This window comes from Schistocerca piceifrons, chromosome 3, assembly GCF_021461385.2.
Source record: "Schistocerca piceifrons isolate TAMUIC-IGC-003096 chromosome 3, iqSchPice1.1, whole genome shotgun sequence".
NCBI classification, from domain to species: Eukaryota; Metazoa; Arthropoda; class Insecta; order Orthoptera; family Acrididae; genus Schistocerca; species Schistocerca piceifrons.
In genome coordinates, this window is record NC_060140.1 from 145581366 (window position 1) to 145605088 (window position 23723).

The 23723-nt window shown below is 39.4% G+C and overlaps 1 protein-coding gene across 6 annotated transcripts in view; it reads left to right on the forward strand.

Moving 5' to 3' along the window:
* Window positions 1-22874, forward strand: part of LOC124789286 (calcium-independent phospholipase A2-gamma-like) — an 82567-nt gene extending 59693 nt beyond the window's left edge. For all 6 annotated transcript variants that reach the window (XM_047256598.1, XM_047256592.1, XM_047256595.1 and 3 more), the window contains exon 9: window positions 22219-22874. In XM_047256598.1, coding sequence (XP_047112554.1) covers window positions 22219-22475 — 257 coding nt within the window. In that variant the 3' untranslated portion in view covers window positions 22476-22874. The remainder of the gene's footprint in view (window positions 1-22218) is intronic.
* The last annotated feature ends 849 nt before the right edge of the window (window positions 22875-23723 follow it).

Below are 23723 nucleotides of genomic sequence, written 5' to 3' on the forward strand. Positions count from 1 at the left end.
TGGAACAGTTCTGAAGCAAATGCCACAAAGTTGGTCCTTCATGTTCAGAATCAAATCAAATCAGATCAAAGTCACGGGGAAAATGGTGGATGGTACAGTACTTCCTAGTCCCATTGACCAGACAGAGCAACCACAGCTTGCGCTGTATGTGCCCATGCGTTGTCGTGCAAAATGATGGGTGGGTTGCGCAGAAAGTGTCACCACTTCTTTCGCAAAGCTGGTCGCAGGTGATGCTCCAAAAATGAACAGTAATACCGTGCATTGACGGTCTGCCATGGAGGAACGTAATGTGTTATCCTAACACCATCACAGTCGTATAACATAGTGACACCGTTACATTAGACCGCTCATTCACAAGTGACTGTTTTTCCCTCGATGGTGCGCATGCCGGTGACATGGGACAAGCGAGTCCATTTGCTTGGAGGTAAGGTAGGTATGTCAACATGTGCTATCAGTGACAATTGTAAATTCCATTGCCTAGTGTCTCCACAGCAGTGTTGCCACTATTTAAGTTCCAACCTACGTATTATGAACCCTCCCCCACCCCAAAATGTTGATCCTAGCAGGAGTTAGTTTATCAAATTTGGCCCACTTCAGTCCAAGGGCCTGGGAGTAGTTCTTACAAACGCTCAGCTTTGTGTGTGTGTGCGTGTGTGTGTGTGTGTGTGTGTGTGTGTGTGTGTGTGAGGGGGGGAGGGGATTGGATGAAGGGCTTTTGGGTTAAAGTTCACTTGTTTAGTTGTCTTTTTGTTGTGCCTGTCTGCAACTCAACCTTTTCGTAATATTAAACATGTAAGCAAAGGATAGATTGCTACTTACCATAAAGATGACATGTTAAGTTACAGACAGACATAATTAAAAGACACATACACCTAAGCTTTTGGCCACAGCCTTCATCAGAAAAAGAAACACACACCACTCATTCACACAAGCAAGCACACCTGTTGCACAGTCAACTGCGGCAGGTCAGACCAGAATGCAGCTGTCATATGCGGAAGGGATAGCAGTATATGGGGGGCAGGAGGTAGAGAGAGGAGCACTGTCAGACGGAGTGTGCAGGGACAACTCTGCCAACAGGTTCAGCAACAGGAGGCTGTGGGGCAGGGAGGTGAGTAAAACAGAGAAAAATAGGAGAGTGGGGTGGGGTGTTTTGGCAGAGGGAAACATTGGGAGATGAGAATATGGAAGAGGTGGTGGACAGACGGCATGAAACTGTTGGGTGGAGGGTGCTGGAACAGTATATTACTCTAAGTTCAGGAGCAGAGAATGACTCAGATAATGAAGCAGCCATTGAAATCAAGTACGCCATGTTCAGCTGCATGTTGTGCCACAGGGTGGTCTACTTTGTTCTTGGCCACAATTTGCGGTGGCTGTACATCCTGGTGGACAGCTGGTTGGTATTCGTACCAATATAGAAAGTTGTACAATGATTACAACAATGCTGGTAAATGACATGGCTGCTTTCACAGGTGGTCTGATCCCTGATAGGGTAGGATAAACCTGTGACAGTACTGGAATGGGAAGTGCTGGTGGGTGGATTTGGCAGGCTTTGCACCTGATGTTGGATGGGCGACGGAGCACCAGTTGTGGAAAATATCTTGGGTAGGACATCCCTCATTTCAGAGCATAATGATAAGTAATCAAAGCACTGGTGAAGAATGTGGTTCAGTTGTTCCACTCCAGGATAGTACTATTGCAGGGATCGGGAGAAGGAGAGTGGGTCCTTGACAAGTTCAGCGTGGTTAAATTTGGGTGCAGGGCTAAGGGTGAGGCCTTTGGATAGGACTGAAACTTCTGTGGAGCTGAGGATTTTGGTGGAAAGGTTAACAACAGTGTTATGGGAATGTTTTGGCTCTCAATTTGGTGGAGAGTTGGTAGGGAGTTTGAGGAATGTGACAAAGTGAAAAGGTCAGGTAGGCAGGGTTTAGCTGCTACGGGTGGTGGACGAGGAGGAATACTGTGGGTATGATGGGGGTTGGATAGATGACACATTAAGTTGCAGACAAGCGCAGTTGAAAGACACTTACATTGTTGTCATAGATATAGATATTGAACATTTAGGAAATGTCATTGATCAATCTATAGGTTTTTATTTCTTTTGTCTGTCTTCTTTCTTGTGAGATAGAACGATTTCAGCATTGTCCCACTTTAAACTAATTGTCTTTCACCACAGACATTTATGTACATTATTCTAGAGGATTCACCATTCTTACAGAAACATCATCACTTCCCAGCACCTTTCCATTTTTTATATCTCAAATTGCTATGTACATCTCAACTGCTGTAACTTCCAGATGGTCATTATTGTCTTTATTTCCGAGTCATTTCTTGAATAAATTCAAAATTTAAAGAAATATTTAGGTATGTAATTTTATCCATGTTGTTAGTTTCTGTACCATGTACATTGTTAAGTGGTATACTGTGGTGTTCACCCACTGTTTGTTTTATTTTAATTATACTTTTATTGTTTACAGATGTTTCTTGTATCAAACTTACATTGTATCTCCTTACATTCTGTTGAAAACATTTCCAGTAGTTCTATTGAAGTCAGCATAATCTATTGTTACTATTGGCATTTACTTGTAACTCTGATCTTCTCATTAACAGCTATCTGGTTTGATTTCATATTTTCTTTTCTTTTTGCATTCTTTCTACCAGTAACATCTTTTTCTGTATGCCCAAATACTTTAATTTTATAACTGCCGCAATTGTTTATTGAGATCATATTTATTTCTGAATATGTCAAAGAAGTTGCATAATTTAATCTGAAATATCTTCTTACTTTATAGTAAATACTCATAATCTGCATTTCTAGCTTCCTGCTGTAGGAGTCTCTTATTTTATACAATACAATCAGTTTCATTTTTAGTTCCTCTTGATCCTTCGTATTAGTTTTCGTGTTGAAGAAAAACATATGGCTTTTCTCAGTAAATTCTTCTAATTTATAACATCTTGTCATTTCTGGTATTATACCCAGCCTGAAGAACTGTTCCACAGTTTTTGTCCTACTTTTACATAAAAAATTACCCATTATCATCTTGTAGTGGGGTTTGCTATCATTTATCAGTTTCTCGAACGAGCTGTGTCTTCTACCTCTGCATCAGAATGTGAGCATAGACCTGATTGATTTCCATGGAATATATTTGTTTATTTTTAAAATAAATGTTGCTTTTTTGCTTGAGATTCCACCAACGTCAGCAACAGTTATTATATTATGTAAAGGAAAGTTGCCACTCGCCATATAGCATAGATGCTGAGTTTCAGATGGGCACAACAAAAAGACTGTCACAAATTAGCTTTCGGCCAGTATGGCCTTCATAAAGATAGGCAACAGACATGCAAACACACTCGTGCAAATGCAACACACACACATGACTGCCATCTCTGGCCACACTGCGAGCTACAGCACCCATGCACGATAGGAGTGGCGACTGGATGGGATTAAGGAGGATGCTGTGGCAGGGAGGGGGAATGACAGTGGGGGGGGGGGGGGGGCAGTAAAGCACTGTTGGGTGCTGGGGAGTGTGCAGGGATGAGGTGGAGAGAGGGTAAAGCAGCTATGTGCAATTGGGAGGTATGCCTGAGGCTAGGGGAGAAGTGGGGGGGGGGGGGGGGGGGGGATCGGAAAAGGAGAGAAGTAAAAAGAATGGGTGCAATAGTGGAATGATGGCTCTGTAGTGCTGGAATGAGATCAGGGAAGCGGCTGTGTGGGTGAGGTCAGTGACTAATGAAGTTGAGGCCAGGATGGTTTTGGGAATGTAGGATATATTGCAGGGAAAGTTCCCAATCGCACTAGGACATCTTGCAGGGAAATTTCCCAATCGCACAATTCAGAAAAGCTGGTATTTGTGGGAAGTATCCATATGGCACAGCTGGTGAAGCTGTCATTGAAATGAAGGATGCCATGTTGGGCAGCGTGCTCAGCAACAGGGTGGTCCACTTGTTGCTTGGCCACAGTTTTTCGGTGGCCATTCATGCAGACAGACGGCTTGTTGGTTGTCATGCCCACATAGAATGCAGCACAGTGGTTGCAGCTGAGCTTGTAGATCACATGAACCATTTCACAGGTAGCCCTGCATTTGATGGGATAGCTGATGTTTGTGACCAGGGTGGAGTAGGTGGTAGTGGGAGGATGTGTGGGACAGTTCTTGCATCTAGGTCTATTACAGAGATATGACCACAAGGTAGGGGTTGGGAGTAGGGGTTGTGTATGGATGGATGAGTATATTATGTAGGTTCAGTGGACTGCGGAATACAACGATGGGAGGATTGGTAAAGTTAGTGGGCAGCATATTTCTCATTTCAGGGACGAGAGGTAATCGAAACCCTGGTGGAGAATGTAATTCAGTTGCTCCAGTTCTGGGTGGTACTCCACTGTAGCCAGACAGTGAGACTTTCGGAGGTGGTGGGAGACTGGGGAGATAAGGCACGGGAGATTTGTTTTTGCACAAGGCTGGGGCGATAATTATGGTCTATGAGGGCTTCAGTGAGACCCTTGGTATATTTCGAGAGGGACAGCTCGTCACTGCTAATGTGGTGACCATATGGGTGGCTAGGCTGTAAGGAAGGGACTTCTTGGTATGGAATGGGTGGCAGCTGCCAAGGTGGCGGTATTGCTGGTGGTTAATAACCTACTAACTTTATTACTGTATCTACCTAAGTATAAAACAACCCTGAATATAAGGCAACCCCTCCTCCTTTTTTTAAGGGTCTCATTGTGAAAAAATTATTTTTAACATATTCTGGCTAATCAAAGTTACAAACTTTTGTTGATTTAAGGGATCTGTCCAAAAAAGTTAACATTACACCTACTCTAAATTTATGCCATTTGTTAATTTATATTTTTATAATACAAGGAGAAATAAAATAACAAAAAGAATTTTTAACATTTTTTTCTACCTGTACTTCCTTTTTTTGTTTACTTTGCCTGTCATCTGTGGTATCTTTGTTTTTAATTATCATCCTAACAGGACAGCTGTGAAAGTTATATCTCCATTGTCACAAATATTTGGCCATTTCTTCCAAATAAATTGCGATTTCTGAAGTTGTGGTTATTGCGGGAACTGAAAATGTAGCTTCTTTTTTTTTTTTTTTTCCTGAACACACAGCAGATTTCGCCTCTGAACTGATGTGAGAATGTTAAGTGTGTCTTGCTTCCAGACATACCATTTGCCCGCCACTCTCCCATTGGCTGTGTAGAACTAACAGCTGACACACCCCAAATCGTTACCGTCATACATCGTGGTGAGCATTGACAACATTGCTGTACGAAAACACATAAGTACGTCACTGGCCCCCATCTAGACTTCAGCATCTCCTGCAAACATGTATGCTATTGTTGAGTATTTGTCCAATTTTGAAGTCGATTTGATTCCTAGTGCATATGGATTCAGGAAAATTGCAATTTAAACTAGGTAGGTGTTCATAAAAAGCCAAAGCACACAGTATACATTCCCTTGGTTGGCTGCACATTAAAATTTCTGCCTGTTCAACAGTCCCAGGGCCCTCATATTTCTCAGCCAAGCTGCCTCCCCTCCAACTTCCTGCAATGCTGTGCTTGCACAACAGTGAAACATGGATGGCAGTATCTTCTAGGGTGCAGGTCATATTTACAAAGAGCAACTAATACATGAATAAAAGTCGCAATCACTATTCAGTGCAATTATTGATCTTTCGCTCATTCCAAAATCTAGTGACATCTGTTTGTACTATCTCCACGACAGGTCTTTCTGCTGCAATTTATTCTAGTGACAAAAATTACAGTCAGCTTAATACGTTTTAGTTCATTTGTTAAACATTCCATTCTGGATTAGTATTCCTTCTTGTTTCATCCGAATGTCATTCTCTTTTTCTAAAGCTGATTAAAAGCTGGTAATGATTTTATGCAATATTCTAATGTGTACACAACCAAATTTCTGATTTGAAACCTACCTGGTAAACCATTAATTTCTCCATAACTAAATAAAATTTAATGCGGATTCAGAATCAAGTAATGGTTTTTGAAGGAAAAGATTTTCTCCTTTGAATGTTACCTTTACTTAAAAAGATGATTATTAGTGTTTTAGGGTGCACAACAACGAGGTTATCAGCGCCCCACCTTTACTTAAAAAACGGCATAGATGTATTTATATGGTATCTGTACATGTATATGAACATTTATTGCAGTCATTTCAGACACAACTAAATTTGTAAGTTGATAGAACTTAATGTCATTTCCTCCTGTGTTTCACAAAATTGTCAATTTCTAAGGAGGGCATTATATTGTTGTAGTGACTAGTTCATAGTTTGTCACTTAATCTAGGGCTGGGCAAACGATACTCGTGTACAAATGGGCTCTAGTTTTCCAAATATGCTGCAGTGTTCAATACAGTATCAAGCTTGTTTGAACAATCATGTGACATTTGACCCATGCGGCGCAAGTGTGAGGGACACACAAGAAACTACAAACTAGGCAACAAGCCACAACAATAAGCTATGGCTGTACTTAAAATTTGACTATTTAGTGAAAAAATGGAGAAAATAGCATTAAATATTACCTGTGCATAAACTCCTGTTGTGTATACAAGTTCTCATACAACACTGATATACAGGATGGTCTACTGATGGTGACCAGGCCAAATATCTCACTATATAAGCGTCAAACGAAAAAACTACAAAGAACGAAACTTGCCTAGCTTGAAGGGATAAACCAGATGGTGCAATGGTTGGCCCGCTAAATGGCGCTGCCATAGGTCAAACGGATATCAACTGCATTTTTTAAAATAGTAACCCCCATTTTTAATACATATTCGTGTAGTACGTAAAGAAATATGAATGTTTTAGTTGGACCACTTTTTTCGCTTTGTGATAGGTGGCGCTGTAATAGTCACAAACGTGTAAGTACGTGGTATCATGTAACATTCCGCCAGTGTGGACGGTATTTGCTTCGTGATACATTACCCGTGTTAAAATGGACCGTTTACCAATTGCGGAAAAGGTCGATATCGTGTTGATGTTTGGCTATTGTGATCAAAATGCCCAGCGAGCGTGTACTATGTCTGCTGCTCGGTATCCTGGACGACATCATCCAAGTGTCCACACCGTTCACCAGATAGTTAAGTTATTTAAGGTAACAGGAAGTGTTCAGCCACATGTGAAATGTCAACCACGACCTGCAACAAATGATGATGCCCAAGTAGGTGTTTTAGCTGCTGTCGCGGCTAATCCGCACATCAGTAGCAGACAAAATGCGCGAGAATCGGGAATCTCAAAAACGTCGGCGTTGAGAATGCTACATCAACATCGATTGCACCCTACCATATTTCTATTTTTTTTTTATTTTGTTGTTTTATAGTTACACTCATTTTATTCATATATGCATGAGACACTATACACAATATAATAGAGGGAAACATTCCACGTGGGAAAAATATATTTAAAAACAAAGATGATGTGACTTACCATACGAAAGCGCTGGCAGGTCGATAGAAACACAGACCGACACATACATACACACTAAATTCAAGCTTTCGCAACAAACTGTTGCCTCATCAGGAAAGAGGGAAGGAGAGGAAAAGACGAAAGGAAGTGGGTTTTAAGGGAGAGGGTAAGGAGTCATTCCAATCCCGGGAGCGGAAAGACTTACCTTAGGGGGAAAAAAGGACGGGTATACACTCGCGTGCACACACACACATATCCATCCACACATATACAGACATAAGCAGACATATTTAAAGACCTTGTTTGCGGAGGGAATGTAAATAAAACATAATGGGGTCTTTGTGGGGGGTGTTGTGAGGGTGACATGGTATTAGAAGGTGGAAAGTGTAACATGAGGCTGAAATGAAAATGAAAATAAAAATATATGGGGAGGGATAAAGGTGGACTGGAAAGTAACTGGAGATCTGGTGTGAAAAAAGGCGAAAAGGTATTGGTTACAGCTGGGCTATGTTGGACTTGGGTTGGTAGACAACGATGTGCACACAGGTTAGGTGGTTGTGTTGCCGCCAAAGCACCTTAGAGGACGGAGAAATTCGGGAAAATTTCGAAAAAACTGCGTGTAATATATTAAAAGGAGTGGTTTTGTGGTGGCAGATTATAAAAATGAGGCTAACAATTGTCTGACGAAGAAATAATGACGTTAAAACCTGTGGGAAGCAGCTAAAAATTATCAGTGATGTGAGAAAAAACGGAAATGGAAATAAAGCAAAAGTTATTAGAACTAGCCGAAATGGTTGTTTAAAAGGTGAAAGGAACTGTTTGTGAACTAGAAATGGTGGATTTTATAGCGGCGGTAGTGTTGAAAGCGGCAAAAAAAATTTTTTGGTTATGGTTTGGAAGTGGGTTACGTGTTATTGAGTATCTATAGGCGGGATAAAATTGTACAGCAGATTATGGTAAAAAGGAGAAGGTGAATACAATGTCTGCTTGTGTCTGTATATGTGTAGATGGGTATGTGTGTGTGTGCGCGAGTGTATACCCGTCCTTTTTTCCCCCTAAGGTAAGTCTTTCCGCTCCCGGGATTGGAATGACTCCTTACACTCTCCCTTAAAACCCACTTCCTTTCGTCTTTCCCTCTCCTTCCCTCTTTCCTGATGAGGCAACAGTTTGTTGCGAAAGCTTGAATTTAGTGTGTATGTATGTGTCTGTCTGTGTTTCTATCGACCTGCCAGCGCTTTTGTATGGTAAGTCACATCATCTTTGTTTTTAAAGACACTATACACAGATATACGAGGGCTGTTCAGAAAGTAGGGAATGTTTCCATCTGATGCCGCTAGGCATGCGCTGATCGTGTATATTTTTGTATGTGCATGCTCGGCAACTCAGTTGGCATCCATCCATGACAGTGAGAACGTCTCTGTGCGTCTGGTTTTTTAGATATTCAAATTTGAAATGTGTGCTGCAATCGAAAATCCCGCCAGTTGTGAGGTGCGATTTTTGTTGGCAAAAAATCTAAAACCTATAGAAATTTATCGTGAACTGTGTGAAGTGTATGGAAACAACGTAATGAGTGAATATTCCATCTGGAAATGGTGCATTCGGTTTAAAAATGGCTGAAACAATGTTCATGATGAAGAGAAGAGTGGATGCCTAAGCATTGTGACTGATGATCTTGTCGCTGAAGTTTGTTGAAACGATTCGTGAAAACCATCGCTTCACAATAACGGAGCTTTTGCTTTCTTTTTCACAAGTTTCAAGGACTTTGTTGTTTGGAATTGTCACTCAAAAGCTAGGCTACCACAAATTTTGTGCATGATGGGTGGCCAAAATGCTTGTTGTTGTTGTTGTTGTTGTTGTTGTTGTCTTCAGTCCAGAGACTGGTTTGATGCAGCTCTCCATGCTACTCTATCCTGTGCAAGCTTCTTCATCTCCTAGTACTTACTGCAACCTATATTCTTCTGAATCTGCTTAGTGAATTCATCTCCCCCCCCCCCCCCTCCATCCGCCCTCAAATGCTAAATTTGTGATCCCTTGATGCCTCAGAACCTGTCTTACCAACCGGACCCTTCTTCTTGTCAAGTTGTGCCACAAACTCCTCTTCTCCCCAATTCTATTCAATACCTCCTCATTAGTTATGTGATCTACCCATCTGATCTTCAGCATTCTTCTGTAGCACCATATTTCGAAAGATTCTATTCTCTTCTTGTCTAAACTATGTATCGTTCATGTTTCACTTCCATACATGGCTACACTCCAGACAAATACTTTCAGAAACAATTTACTGACACTTAAATCTATACTCGATGTTAACAAATTTCTCTTCTTCACAAACACTTTCCTCGCCATTGCCAGTCTACATTTTATATCCTCTCTACTTCCACCATCATGAGTTATTTTGCTCCCCAAATAGGAAAACTCCTTTACTACTTTAAGTGTTGGTTGGTTGTTTTGGGGAAGGAGACCAGACAGCGTGGTCATCGGTCTCATCGGATTAGGGAAGGTTGGGGAAGGACGTCGGCTGTGCCCTTTCAGAGGAACCATCCCAGCATTTGCCTGGAGTGATTTAGGGAAATCACAGAAAACCTAATCAGGATGGCCAGACGCGGGATTGAACCGTCGTCCTCCCGAATGCGAGTCCAGTTTCTAACCACTGCGCCACCTCGCTCGGTCTACTTTAAGTGTCTCATTTTCTAATCTAATTCCCTCAGCATCACCCGACTTAATTTGACTACATTCCATTATCCTCATTTTGCTTTTGTTGATGTTCGTCTTATATCCTCCTTTCAAGACATTGTCCATTCCGTACAACTGCTCTTCCAAGTCCTTTGCTGTCTCTGACAGAATTACAATGTCATCGGCGAACCTTAAAATTTTTATTTCTTCTCCATGGATTTTAATACCTACTGCGAATTTTTCTTTTGTTTCCTTTACTGCTTGTTCAATATACAGATTGAATAGCATCAGGGATAGGTTACAATCCTGTTTCACTCCCTTCCCAACCCCTGCTTCTCTTTCTTGTCCCTCGACTCTTATAACTGCCATCTGGTTTCTGTGCAAATTGTAAATAGCCTCTCGCTCCCTGTATTTTACCCCTGCCACCTTCAGAATTTGAGAGAGAGTATTCCAGTCAACATTGTCAAAAGCTTTCTCCAAGTCTACAAATGCTAGAATTGTAGGTTTGCCTTTCCTCAATCGTTCTTCTAAGATAAGTCGTAAGGTCAGTATTGCCTCACATGTTCCAATTAGTGCTGTACATGTTCCGCTTTTAACCCGCCCATGCTTGCCCGGTGGCCAGGCGGGCAGGCCGCTGCGCGTTGTCAACAGAACGGGCAGGCTGCTTCACTCCCAGCCAAGCCAGGCAGAACCCAACCCGGGCAGGCTGCGGGAAACTTGCTTGCCTGCCCATATTACTGCTGAGCTGCGCTAAACAGCTGTTTAGTCTGCGCGTGTCATTGTCGTATTATGAACGTTAATTAAAAGTTTTTATTTTACCTGAGCACCAAAAGACAAACCCCAACATTATATGTATATATTAATTTCAGGTCAAAAACTATTGGGTTTTATTTGTACATTCTTCCTTTATGCGTATATTTTGGGCTCATTATCTATGTAAATAAAAATGAAATGCCATATGTGTTGATAAGCGTAAAACTCGAGAATGGCTGGACCAGTTCGGCTAAATTTTTTTTTTTCTGAGTTTGTAATTCTCAGGACAAGGTTTTTTATGAAATAAAATTTTTGGAAAATCGATTGAAAAATTGGAAAATTTGAGAAAAACTGAAAGTGCGTTTTCATTGTGTCCGTGTGTCTGTATTGCATACAATCTTGATGAAATTTTGCACACTATACCTTGAAACCAAGAGGAAGGTCACTGTCTACATAAAATTTCGTAGGATGCATGGCAGAGGTTACTTTACCTAATGGAATTCGACAAAATGTACGTTTTTATTCCGGTCTTGATGAAATTTGGCACACTTGATATTCAAAGCAGGATGAAGGGCGCTGTCTTCTTAAAATTCTGAATGGTGCATGGCGGAGGGTATTTAACTTAAACACTTCTACACCAACCTACAGTTATATTCCGGTCTTGAAGAAATTTTGCACACTTGATCATCAAGAGGAACATCACTGTCTACATAATATTTCGGATAGTGCATGGAATAGAGTACCTTACAAAAGATTTTGACATCGTTTGCGCGTTACCATGAAAGTTGGCTCATGTACGCATGTTTCCATGGAGAAGGTTTTTGAGTATTTCCGTGTGTGTGTGTGTGTGTGTGTGTGTGTGTGTGTGTGTGTGTGTGTGTGTGTGTGTGTGCACGCGCGTGTGTGTGTATATGTATATATATCTATATGTATATGTGTGTGTGTGTGTGTGTGTGTGTGTGTGTGTATATATATACATACATTTTGTTAAACGAAATGTCTATTATCTTTTTGAAATTTGAGAGATGTCTTACACATTCACAGTAATCGTGTTTGACAATTCGCGCACAGCAAATGTCGTTTAACAGTTGCAAACAATTTTTGGTTGATTGAGCGAACGTGTTATATTGGCTGCAAAAAACCTTGATGTTAACGAAATGAATTTTCAGATTCAAAATATGATACCTGGCGAATTGATGACATGAAAGTCGGTTTATTCCGTTACTAACCAAGATGATGTAGTCAACTATCCTACGGAATTTTTAAATTCGCTGGATTTGCCCGGATTACCGCCTCCCAATCTGCAATTAAGTCGGATGGGCAATCATTATGTTGCAAAAGGTAAACCAGCCACGTCTTTGTAATGGTACCCGGCTTGCGGTGAAGAAATTAAAGAACAACGTAATCGAAGCCACAATTTTAAAAGGAAAGTACAAAGGTGAAGACAGTTTGATTCCACGTATCACTATGATTCCGACCGACATGCCATTCGACTTTAAACGGTTATAATTTCCAGTGCAGCTTGCATTTGCCATGTCGATAGATAAATCGCAAGGGCAGTCGTTATATGTTTGTCGCTTCAATCTTGAAAATCATGTTTTTCACATGGCCAATTGTATGTCGCATCTTCCCCTGTCGGGACACCTTCAACATCACTTGTTTATGCACCAGAAAACAAAACTATCAATGCTGCGTATCAAAAAGTATTACAATAAATGCTACCTAGCAATAAACTTTGACACTGCTTCACTTATCACCACAAAAGTTGACAGATATATATGAGTTTTCATAGATATGTGAAGAGGAGATGAACTGAGGTGGCGGAGTCCAACAGAGAGAGGACGAGGAGAAGGATAGAGGGTGGGGGGAGATGGGCCAAGGGACGGGGAGGTGAACAGAGAGAGGTAGTGGGAGAGGAATAAATGGATAGAGAGAAAACAGGGGAGGGAAGATGGACTACGAGAGTATGGAATAAATAAATGCCCAGACAAACACAGAGTTTTCAGCTGGTTGTCAAATATAAAAGGACTTCTTCGAGACTTCACAAATACTGGACATTCTCAATTCGAACCACCATCAGATCACATCTCAAACAGGTTTGTGTAGCAAGCAGAACAATCACTGAAAATGGAGCTCCTTTGTACACTAAAAGCTACAGATAACTACCAGGGGCATAGATAACGGGAGAGGGGGGGGGGGGTCAGGTGTCTCCCCCCCTTCCCCCCCCAGCCCATGAACATAGTGTTTTTTGTTTTAGTGGAACGCAATGCAGTCTGTGTTGCAGTTTTCAACTCTGAAAAGGATGGATATTTGTACTAAAGAAGTGAACCTCCACCCCCCAAAAAGAAGTTTGGTCCCCTCTCCAGAAGAATAAATTATCTACGCCTCTGATAACCACTGTACTGCAATGAGAACCAAATTAAGATTTTGGAAGTCTAGATTCTTTAACTTTAGTATGTTTCAGCCAAGTATGACACCAGTTATACAAATATTTAACTCCTTTTCCAGGATGTATTTTACTGGTTCTGCGAATTCATTCGAAGTTGGCAAAATCATTCTAAATTGACAAAATGCATTTTAACAAAATCGAAGCACTTGTTTCATATCCAGTTCGTCTAAAAACTATAGTACAGGGAATAAAATGGCGACTCTAAGCAATTTCTCGCGGCGTCTACGTTTGCGTCATGAGAGTCCACACTTGTAGTCTAGGTCTGCATTGTGAATGACCATAGTTCGGACCCTCATGATGCAGACTTAGATGACGAGTGTTTATGTGCATGATGAAAACCTAAACAACGACTGTAGACCCTCATAACACAGACCTAAACGACGACTCTGAACCCTCCTGACGCAGACGTAGAAGCTGTGGAGAGTGGCTCAGAGTTTCCATTATATTCCTACTACAATACATTCGTGGAAAAAGACACTCTTCATTTTAAAAGCATTTCTAGTGTCTAGGTCTTCACCATCTCGACCCTGCTTGTGGGCTTCCCCTTAATATATAAATACAGGAATAAAATTACATTTTGCACTGTGTGTGGAACTCAACAAAATAAATTGTAATTTAAACTCATAATGTGTATTGCCTTAATCCAAAAATGAATATTTCATTTTGCGGAACACTTTTCAATATAAAATATTTACAAATTTTCCTTCAGTTTCCCTGAAAGTATTACTTAGGCCAAACCAGATACTCCTAAAAATTTGGCTACTTTTGCAAACACAAGTAACAGAAAATGGTTTACAAACAATAATAAATTTCACCTGGGAGGATTGAAATCAAAAAGTTTAGTGTAAAATAAAAATGAACTGTATGCATTACAAAATTTCTATCTCAGAAATTGACGCCCAGAAAGCACAAGAAAGAAATCTGCACTCGTAATTAGTAAATTTGCACTCAAACGCATAGTTTCCCGTTTAATGTTCTACTGTATTCTTAATGCATCTGCTGATTAGTGTTTGAATTAATTATGACGAGATCATTATGTCTGTCTGCATTAATACGTGATCGTTTTTCGCTAAGTAGGTTTCCAGCGCAACTAAAACATCTCTCACTAGAGGCACTATTGGCTGGTATATTTAATATTTTTCTTGCCACACACGCAAGTCGGGGAAGTCGTTGGGAGTTATTTTTCCACCACTGTAGAATATCTCCCTCGTTCACACAGTGTTCTTGCAAGTATCTGCTGACTTCATCATGTAGGAGAGGAGACTCTTCTGCCCAGTCCTCAAATTTCGCCATTTTGTACGGTCCTGGATTTGTTTCTTGGGTGCTGTGATTGGGCACTTGTACTGAAACTATACAGGTTCCAATTAATATTTGCAGAATAATGTGAAGATCGTACTACACATAGTTGAAATTATAATAGTTTTTAGATGATGCTATCATTTATCGTCCAGTAAAGTCACCAGAAGATGAAAACTAACTGCAGGATGATTTAAATAAGATACATATTTTTGGTGTGAAAATTAGCAGTTGGCAATAAATAATGAAAAGAGCGAGGTTATCCGTGTGTGTACTAAACTATGTCCGTTAAACTTCATTTACAAGATCAACCAGTCAAATCCAAAGGCTGTAGATTCTAATTAATATCTCTGATTACAGTAACGACCTACTTGAATAGGAATGGACACACAGAAAATGTTGTAGGTGTTTTAATGCCAAAACACTCTTTTGGAGCATTGCTATGCAGTTGGAGAGCCTTTCTGGTGCGATTGATGGAGGAGGTCGAAAGAGTCTAAAGAAGGGCAGCTCGTTTGGTATTATCGTGAAACAGGGGAAAGAGTGTCACGGAAATTATACAGGAGTTGAGGTGGGAATCATTACAACAATGGCGTTTTTTGAAGTGGCTCAATTTATGTATGAAATTTTGATCACCAACTTGCACCACCGAATTCTAAGATACATTGTTGAGTCCCATCTACATTGGAAGAAATGATCATCAGAATAAAATACAAAAAAGCAGCGCTCAGACGGAGAGATGTAGGTGTTTTATCCCGCGCGAAAATCGAGAATAGGAGACAAGTAAGGTGAAAGTGGTTCGATTAACCCTCAACCAAGCACTTGCGTGTGACTTGCAGAGGACCCATGTACATGTAGATGAAGAATATATGCATTATCTTTGGAGCTTACCTTCAACACACATCTGTCTTGCTGCTTGGTAAACATCAATTTTTTCATCCTCGCATAACTTTCTTTTATGCAACATACTAACGCACATTTTCTGTTCTAGGAAGGCTCCGGCGGCTTGTTTCAAAGGTTTCATGTCCTGAAAATACATTTTATCAACATACATATTTTACAAGTGGTTCTATAATATTCAGATGGAATAAAATTACAAACCTCTTCATCGTTATCCCGTACAGTACAGTGAGCTTTTAAGGCATAAAACCACGGTAGAACTAAATGTAGGGTTGGCTCCTTGTCACCCTCTAGATCAACTGTGGCTTCTTTCAACGGCTTAAGAAATGCTATAAGCTGGCCAGTTATATGGTGGTCATAACCCAGCACCATATCAGAGGCACCTTCGTGATGTAAGACAGCCTTTACTGAATCAATCTGAGAATGGACTGATACAAGCATGTCAAAATAACTATTCCAACGAGTTGAAACCCACTGCTTTAAAGATGAGTTCAGTCTCACACAGAGACCTCTTCTCTTGAAGTAGGAAACCGTAGCCAGCACTGTACTAAGAATGGCTAATATATTTGAAACATTTTCTTTCAAAAACTGTTCGCTCAGAACATGTTTCAAGACTGTGTTTATACTATGAGTCATGCAAGAAAGACGCTGACATATTTCGAGAGCTTTGACAATGTTACTGCCCTGGTCTGTGACAAACGTAATTTTGGCAATGTCTTCATGAGGAACACCCATAGTTTGTAAGCGATCTTCCAACTGGTTTCGAATATTCGAGCCAGTTTTTGGGCAGTCAGGAAACGAAGAGCACACCAGTACATATTTATTCAAATGTCAGTCTGAATTTATGTAATGCATTGTCACGGAAATGTAATGCACCCCTTTGTAATTGTCTGTCCATAGATCAATTGTACTGTTACATATACCAGAACAAATCGCATGCACTATATCTGGGAGCATTTTGCTGCGCACGTTATCAGCTAAGGTTTGAACTTTCCTAGCTACTGTCACTCGGGAAGGCATAACATTTTTAATATCAACTGAGACATATTTTTTACCTATGTCGATCAGTGTCTGCCCTAAATTAAGAAATCCTTCTCCCTCTATACTGCTAAATGGTCTCAGGTCCTTAGCACACATTTCGACACACTTTTCGGCCACTAAATCTTTGTGCTCTTTCAAGATGTTTACGGAGTGAGGGAACTGCTTGTCAAATTTGCACACATGTTGTAACGTACTTGAGGTTCCCGAATAAGTACTTCAGAGTTTTTTACATAGTTTGCATTGAGACACACCTACCGATTTATTTGAAGCGGCCCCATAAGCACACGAAAACGTTTCCCATGCGGCACTTGTGCTCTGTTTCGTTACCAGAATGTATTGGCCAGTTGTCCATTTTTTTTTTCAATCTCACTAAAGTTCGACCTATTTATCATTCTGCCCCCATCGTTGCGATAAATGAACTGCGGGCTACCTACCTGGCTACTCTAGTCATGGTAGCTTGACAGCACAACCTGTTGTCAGGCGCAGCAAGCTGAGCGGGTCCCGTGAAGGTTGGCAGGTTGCAGGAACCCAGGTAGCCCAGGCTTGCGGGAGCCCGAATCGGCCGCATTACCCACCATGCCTCAGTACACGCTCACTCTTGTGTTTGTCACGGCAGGCTGACCTGCATGAATGGTTGCAGAGGAGCTAGGGGCAAGCAGGCTGCAAGGGGAATTTGTACACCTCTAGTTCCAATATTTCTACGGAATCCAAACTGATCTTCCCCGAGGTCGGCTTCTACCAGTTTTTCCATTCGCTGTAAAGAATTCGTGTTAGTATTTTGCAGCTGAGACTTATTAAACTGATAGTTTGGTAATTCTCACATCTGTCAACACCTGCTTTCTTTGGGGTTAGAATTATTATATTCTTCTTGAAGTCTGAGGGTATTTCACCTGTCTCATACATCTTGCTCACCAGATGGTAGAGTTTTGTTAGGACTGGCTCTCCCAAGGCCGTCAGTAGTTCTAATGGAATGTTGTCTACTCCCGGGGCCTTGTTTCGACTCAGGTCTTTCAGTGCTCTGTCAAACTCTTCACGCAGTATCGTATCTCCCATTTCATCTTCTTCTACATACTCATCCATTTCCATAATATTTTCCTCAAGTACATCGCCCTTGTATAGACCCTCTATATACTCCTTCCACCTTTCTGCTTTCCCTTCTTTGCTTAGAACTGGGTTTCCATCTGGGCTCTTGATATTCATACAAGTGGTTCTCTTTTCTCCAAAGGTCTCTTTAAATTTTCCTGTACGCAGTATCTATCTTACCCCTAGTGAGATAAGCCTCTATATCCTTACATTTGTCCTCCAGCCATCCCTGTTTAGCCATTTTGCACTTCCTGTCGATCTCATTTTTGAGACGTTTGTATTCCTTTTTGCCTGCTTCACTTACTGCAATTTTTTATTTTCTTCTTTCATCAAGTAAATTCAGTATCTCTTCTGTTGCCCAAGGATTTCTACTAGCTCTCGTCTTTTTACCTACTTGATCCTCTGCTGCCTTCACTATTTCATTCCTCAAAGCTACCCATTCTTCTTCTACTGTATTTCTTTCCCCCATTTCTTTCAATTTGTCCCTTATGCTCTCCCTGAAACTCTGTACAACCTCTGATTTAGTCAGTTTATCCAGGTCCCATCTCCTTAAATTCCCACCTTTTTGCAGTTTCTTCAGTTTCAATCTGCAGTTCATAACCAATAGATTGTGGTCAGAGTCCACATCTGCCCCTGGAAATGTCTTACAAATTAAAACCTGGTTCCTAAATCTCTGTCTTACCATTATATAATCTATCTGAAACCTTCTAGTATCTCCAGGATTCTTCCATGTATACAACCTTCTTTTAAGATTCTTGAACCAAGTGTTAGCTATAATTAAGTTATGCTCTGTGCAAAATTCTACCAGACGGCTTCCTCTTTCATTTCTCACCCCAATCCATACTAACCCACTATGTTTTCTTCTCTCCCTTTTCCTACTCTCGAGTTCCAGTCACCCATGACTATTAAATTTTCGTCTCCCTTCACTATCTGAATAATTTCTTTTATCTCATCATACATTTCTTCAATTTCATCATCATCTGCAGAGCTAGTTGGTGTATGAACTTCTACTACTGTAGTAGGCATGGGCTTCGTGTCTATCTTGGCCACAATAATGCATTCACTATGCTGTTTGTAGTAGCTTACCTGCACTCCTATTTTTTATTCATAATTAAACCTACTCCTGCATTACCCCTATTTGATTTTGTATTTATAATCCTGTATTCACCTGACCAAAAGTCTTGTTCCTCCTGCCACCAAACTTCACTAATTCCCACTATATCTAACTTTAACCTATCCGTTTCCCTTTTTAAATTTTCTAACCTGCCTGCCCGATTAAGGGATCTGACATTCCACGCTCCGATCCATAGAACGCCAGTTTTCTTTCTCCTTATAGAGCACCATAAAGAACAGTGAATGGGGCAACGTTGACATTTCTGGAGGCCTACCACAAACATGGTGATTCATTACTGGATTGAATCATAACCAGTGACCAGGCTTGAATGAAACATGTCAATTGCGAGACAAAATTACAGTCCACCAAATGGGGGCACACAAGGTCCCACCCAAAAACCAAGAAAATGTTGTCCCACCCAAAAACCAAGCAAATGTTTGCAAACCTTGTCAGCAAGGAAGTTGATGGCGACAGTGTTTTGGGATAGGCAAGGTGTGCTTCTTATTGATTTTCTTGAAAGTGGAGCAACCATAAATTCTACGCGGTAATGTCAAACTTTGCACAGCCTTAGAAGAGCAGTTAAAAACAAACACTGAGGAAAGCTGACGTCCAAAATTTTGTTCTTGCACGACAATGCCTGACCTCACATGGCAAACCGCACTAATGAACTCCTTAATTCATTCAAATGGGAAATTTTCCCTCATACGCCCTACAACCCCGATCTTGCACCAAACAACTTCTTCTTGTTTCCCAAGATGAAGAACTGGCTTGCAATGCAATGCTTTGATGACGATGGAGAACTTTAGGTGGGCGCGACTCACTGGCTGAAGTCTGAGGCGGCTGAATTTTATGATGAAGGTCTTTCAAAGCTTGTCCACCGCTATGATAAGTGCCTCAATGTGTTTGGTGACTATGTGAAATAGTAGTGTGCCAGTCGCTCTTTCAGATGTATATATAAAATGTATTTCTTGTATTTAGTTTTTTTTAATGCTAAAACAATCCCTACTTTCTGAATAGCCCTTGTACAAAAAATAACCATAAATACTTAATACAGTGCACAAAATAATGGCAAAATAGTTTACATTATGTAGATAAACTTACTACACAATCACATACATAGATGAACTTACATAAAAGATTACTATATTGCAAGCTGAATGATTTGTGCAACAAATAATAAACTATTGAAAAAAACATAAATCTTGTTATTATCTCTTATCTTAAAATTCTTGTCACGATAAAAAATGAAAATTAAGAAACTGCCATTAGAAAAACTCGTGTGAAAATTTTGTCACAAAATGTTGCAAAAAACAGTCCCAATTAAGTACGAGTATGATTGGCTGAAATAAGCAGAAGAACTGTGAAACAGTGCATGCATGATATGTCAGTCCTGTACAAAAATTGGTTAACATAAGCTTGTTTTGCCTGAAAATAAATTTTCTACAAGATAATGTAGTAGTTTCGGGAGAAAATGCAGTAAAATATTTTCTATTGCTCAGAAATAAGGTGATCTTTTCCTCTGAAAAATATTTTTATAGTAAATTTGGCTTATTTTTTAATTTTCTGCATGCCCGATGAAACAGTGTATCATTTTGTACAGGGCTGTGTATAATTCTGGTTTGTTACATGCATTGTTTTGCATGTCCAAAGATTTTCTGATGATTTGAAGCCACTGTTAAATGTAATGTATAAGCAGCTAAATGATAATCAACTGTAATAACCAGTTTTTAAAATTATATCCAATGCAGTGCTTAAAATGCAGTGGTTTTCTACAAAACACAATTTCATGTGCAAACATGAGTTTTAGAATGTAAAACTTGAATGATGAAAGATTTTTGGCAAATGCTTCTTACAGTTACTGTAAAAATATATTTTTTATCATCAGCTGTAACACTGTAAACTGTCTCAGCATGTGCAATTTGTGTAAAACTGGATTTTATGTGCAACTTTTGACCTCTGTATCATGGCAACAGATAAAGCTTTCAGGAAATAATGTGGAGACAATTAATTACATGTATTTGTCTAACTTCTTACAAAATTTGAACCGTTTTGCACAAGTTTGAAACCTAGAAGTGGTGCATGTAAAAATACTCATAGAAAACATGTTTTTTCGTGTAAAATCTGAATGAAGCTAGATTTTTGAAAGCTAGTTTTTAATTTTATTGTCAGAATGAATCTGTCATGTATTTGATTCACTTTAACCTGCTTCTGTGCATTCAGTTCACATAAGAACGAATTTTGCATGCTACATTTAGTTAGAATTTAAACTGTCATATCTTGACAATGGGTAAAGATTATTGGATGAAAAAATTTCATTTTGACTTAATCCATTTATCTATTTTTGTGCAATGTTTAAACTGATTCATATAAGTTTAAGGTATAGAGGTGACGCGCTTCAAAAACCTCCTGAAAAATGTGTTTTTGAACATAAATCCAAACAAAGCAAGATTTTTTTCGAATGGTTAAAACTTACTTTAACCCAAGGTTCGATACACTGATGGACCAAATTCAAATTTGAACCATCAGTCTTGCTTCAGTCCAGAGTTATTTAGTGGTGACTGTTTTTGTATGTAAAATCCGAATGGAGCACATAAAAATGGTGCCATTAGCTGAACTTTTAATTTCAGCCCAATTAAAATCTTTTGCAAAAAGAATTAAGCAATTCACTCAATTTTCCTGGGTGCCAGGTTTGGTTTGTCTTTCAACTGTTGCCTAATGTACTATAACATAGCTACAGGAAGGCAAATGTTCCAACGGTATACAAATGGCCACTGGGCTGATCTAAACAAAAAACTTTTTACCCCATTTTCCTTGGTGAAATAGGAACTGAGCACCAAGACCCCCCAAAAAAACCTTGATTCTGCATACGGCCTTTTCATACACATTTGTTACAGTGCTTCCATGCTGTAGCAATTAGCAACCAGTTACTGATACTTCAGATATACACTTCAGTACTATAACAAGTGTATCAAGGAATTTTTTCGGCCTGATGTGCCTGCTGTGATGTCAATAATCCATAGAACATTTTGCTCATTGCAGTAGAGCACTCAGATCTCTGTATTGACAAATTTATAAACATGGACTGCAATATGGTATGTAGCTTCTACATCAAGCAGTGTCAAATTAAATGATTCAACAAGCTTTGTGCATATTGGGAAACTGGATGCAGGAGAGGGATACAAAATAGAATTCTTTCCTACAAAACAGAGATGTATTTTTCAGTGATTATTTATGATTCCATTGAATTAGTTGGAGAGTTCCCTCTCTTCTTAGACTGCTCATTTTCTCCAACTGAACTGGTCAATAATTTCTCTACACTATTTTTTAAATAAACTGGCATATTTAAAGAAACTAAAAGAAAGAGACTCATAAAATTCAAAGCACATGGACATTCTTATTAATATTTGAAAATGTTTATAAAGTTGTAGCTTATATTTTTCAGTTGTTATCACAAGTTTGAACAAGTATTTACTCTCATCCCTTTCCTTTTCAGCGGTTCACACAATGTTGAATGATCTTCTGCCGGGAAATGTGTATTATAGATTCAATCCATATTTAACAGAAATGGTCTCTATGGCTGAAATAAATCCAGCAAAAATAGCACAGTTGGAAATGGATGCAGAGATGTATTTTCGACGAAATGAAGAGACATTCCAGGAGGCAGCTAAGGCACTTGTGGCAACAAAAACATTTGGGCAATGGTGCCAAGATTGGATTAATTTAAAAAGAGAATTATTAGGTATCAAGTAACAGTATCCAAGAAATTCCATGGAATATGTGATTATATCTCAGGTAGTGAACATGATCAAATTAATGTTTCCCACTTTGAATTTATTTAGCTATTTCAAATTAGTGTTCCACCTTAGGCATTTAATTTTTTTTATTTTTGCCATTATGGCTTAGTTAATTAAATGTTCACTTTTTTTGGCTGCACGTATATTGTGTCAGTAATTAAAGTATCGCATATGCCAGCCTTCTTTTTATAGTTGTGGTTTTTATGCCTTATTTTATTACTATTTCAATGTTCGCCATAGAGGCATGCAGTGCCTCAGTTGACAACATTTGTTGTCTTAATCAGAATAAGTCCTAAAGTATTCTGCATAGAACTAAATTTATATGGTCAGTTCAGAGCTAAAAAAAAAACAAAAACTTTCAAGGAAAATAAAACTGTTAAGAACAAGTATTACTACAATTTTCCAACTGACCGAAAAGATTTAACAGACAGCTCTGTCTCTTGCTGTTACAGTATCATTTCATTTCTGTGATACATTTTTGTGTTGTGTCTGACGTGGTTCAATTCCATAGATTGAACAATCTTTTGAGTGTTTCTGATATCTAAAATAATTTACATTTATGTATGCTTCAAAGTCTGTCTGTCTGTCACTGAGTAAGCTAGCTTTTCATGGCAAAAGCTGAAGTATATGTTTGTGAATACTTAATAAGAAACTTGTATTCCGTAATATGAGTATTCTGAATGTTAATACCTGTTGGAATGGAACTTGGTGTGTGACTGAAAGTTAAAATATTATGTCTGATGTGAGCAGCTAGTTCTGTAGCAGTTGGATAGTCTGTGCACCTTGTACATGTATGATAAAATTTCAATATGGCATTATTTTAATTTGTTCTTTTGTGATAAACAGTAATTCATATGTATATAAACATTTACAAATATAAAGATAGCTTTTCCATAACCACTGAGCAGTATTTCATACCAAAGGGCAGCTGATTTTTAGTGCAATGTATTTTTTATAATGCAATAAATATATGAAAGAGATTTTATTCTTTGTGTTTTGATTTCTGTTTGTGTGGTTATACAGTCCAGTTGTATAATTTGAGTTTCACTAAGCAACATTTTCTTCATGCACTAGCTGTAACCAATGAACCTTACTGTCTAGTCTGTGGCAGATAAAGTCCACATCTGTATAAGCTGCTGCCATCAAGTACACAAAGTAAGCTATCCAGAAACATCATGGTATGGGATTTGGCATCACAGTTGTA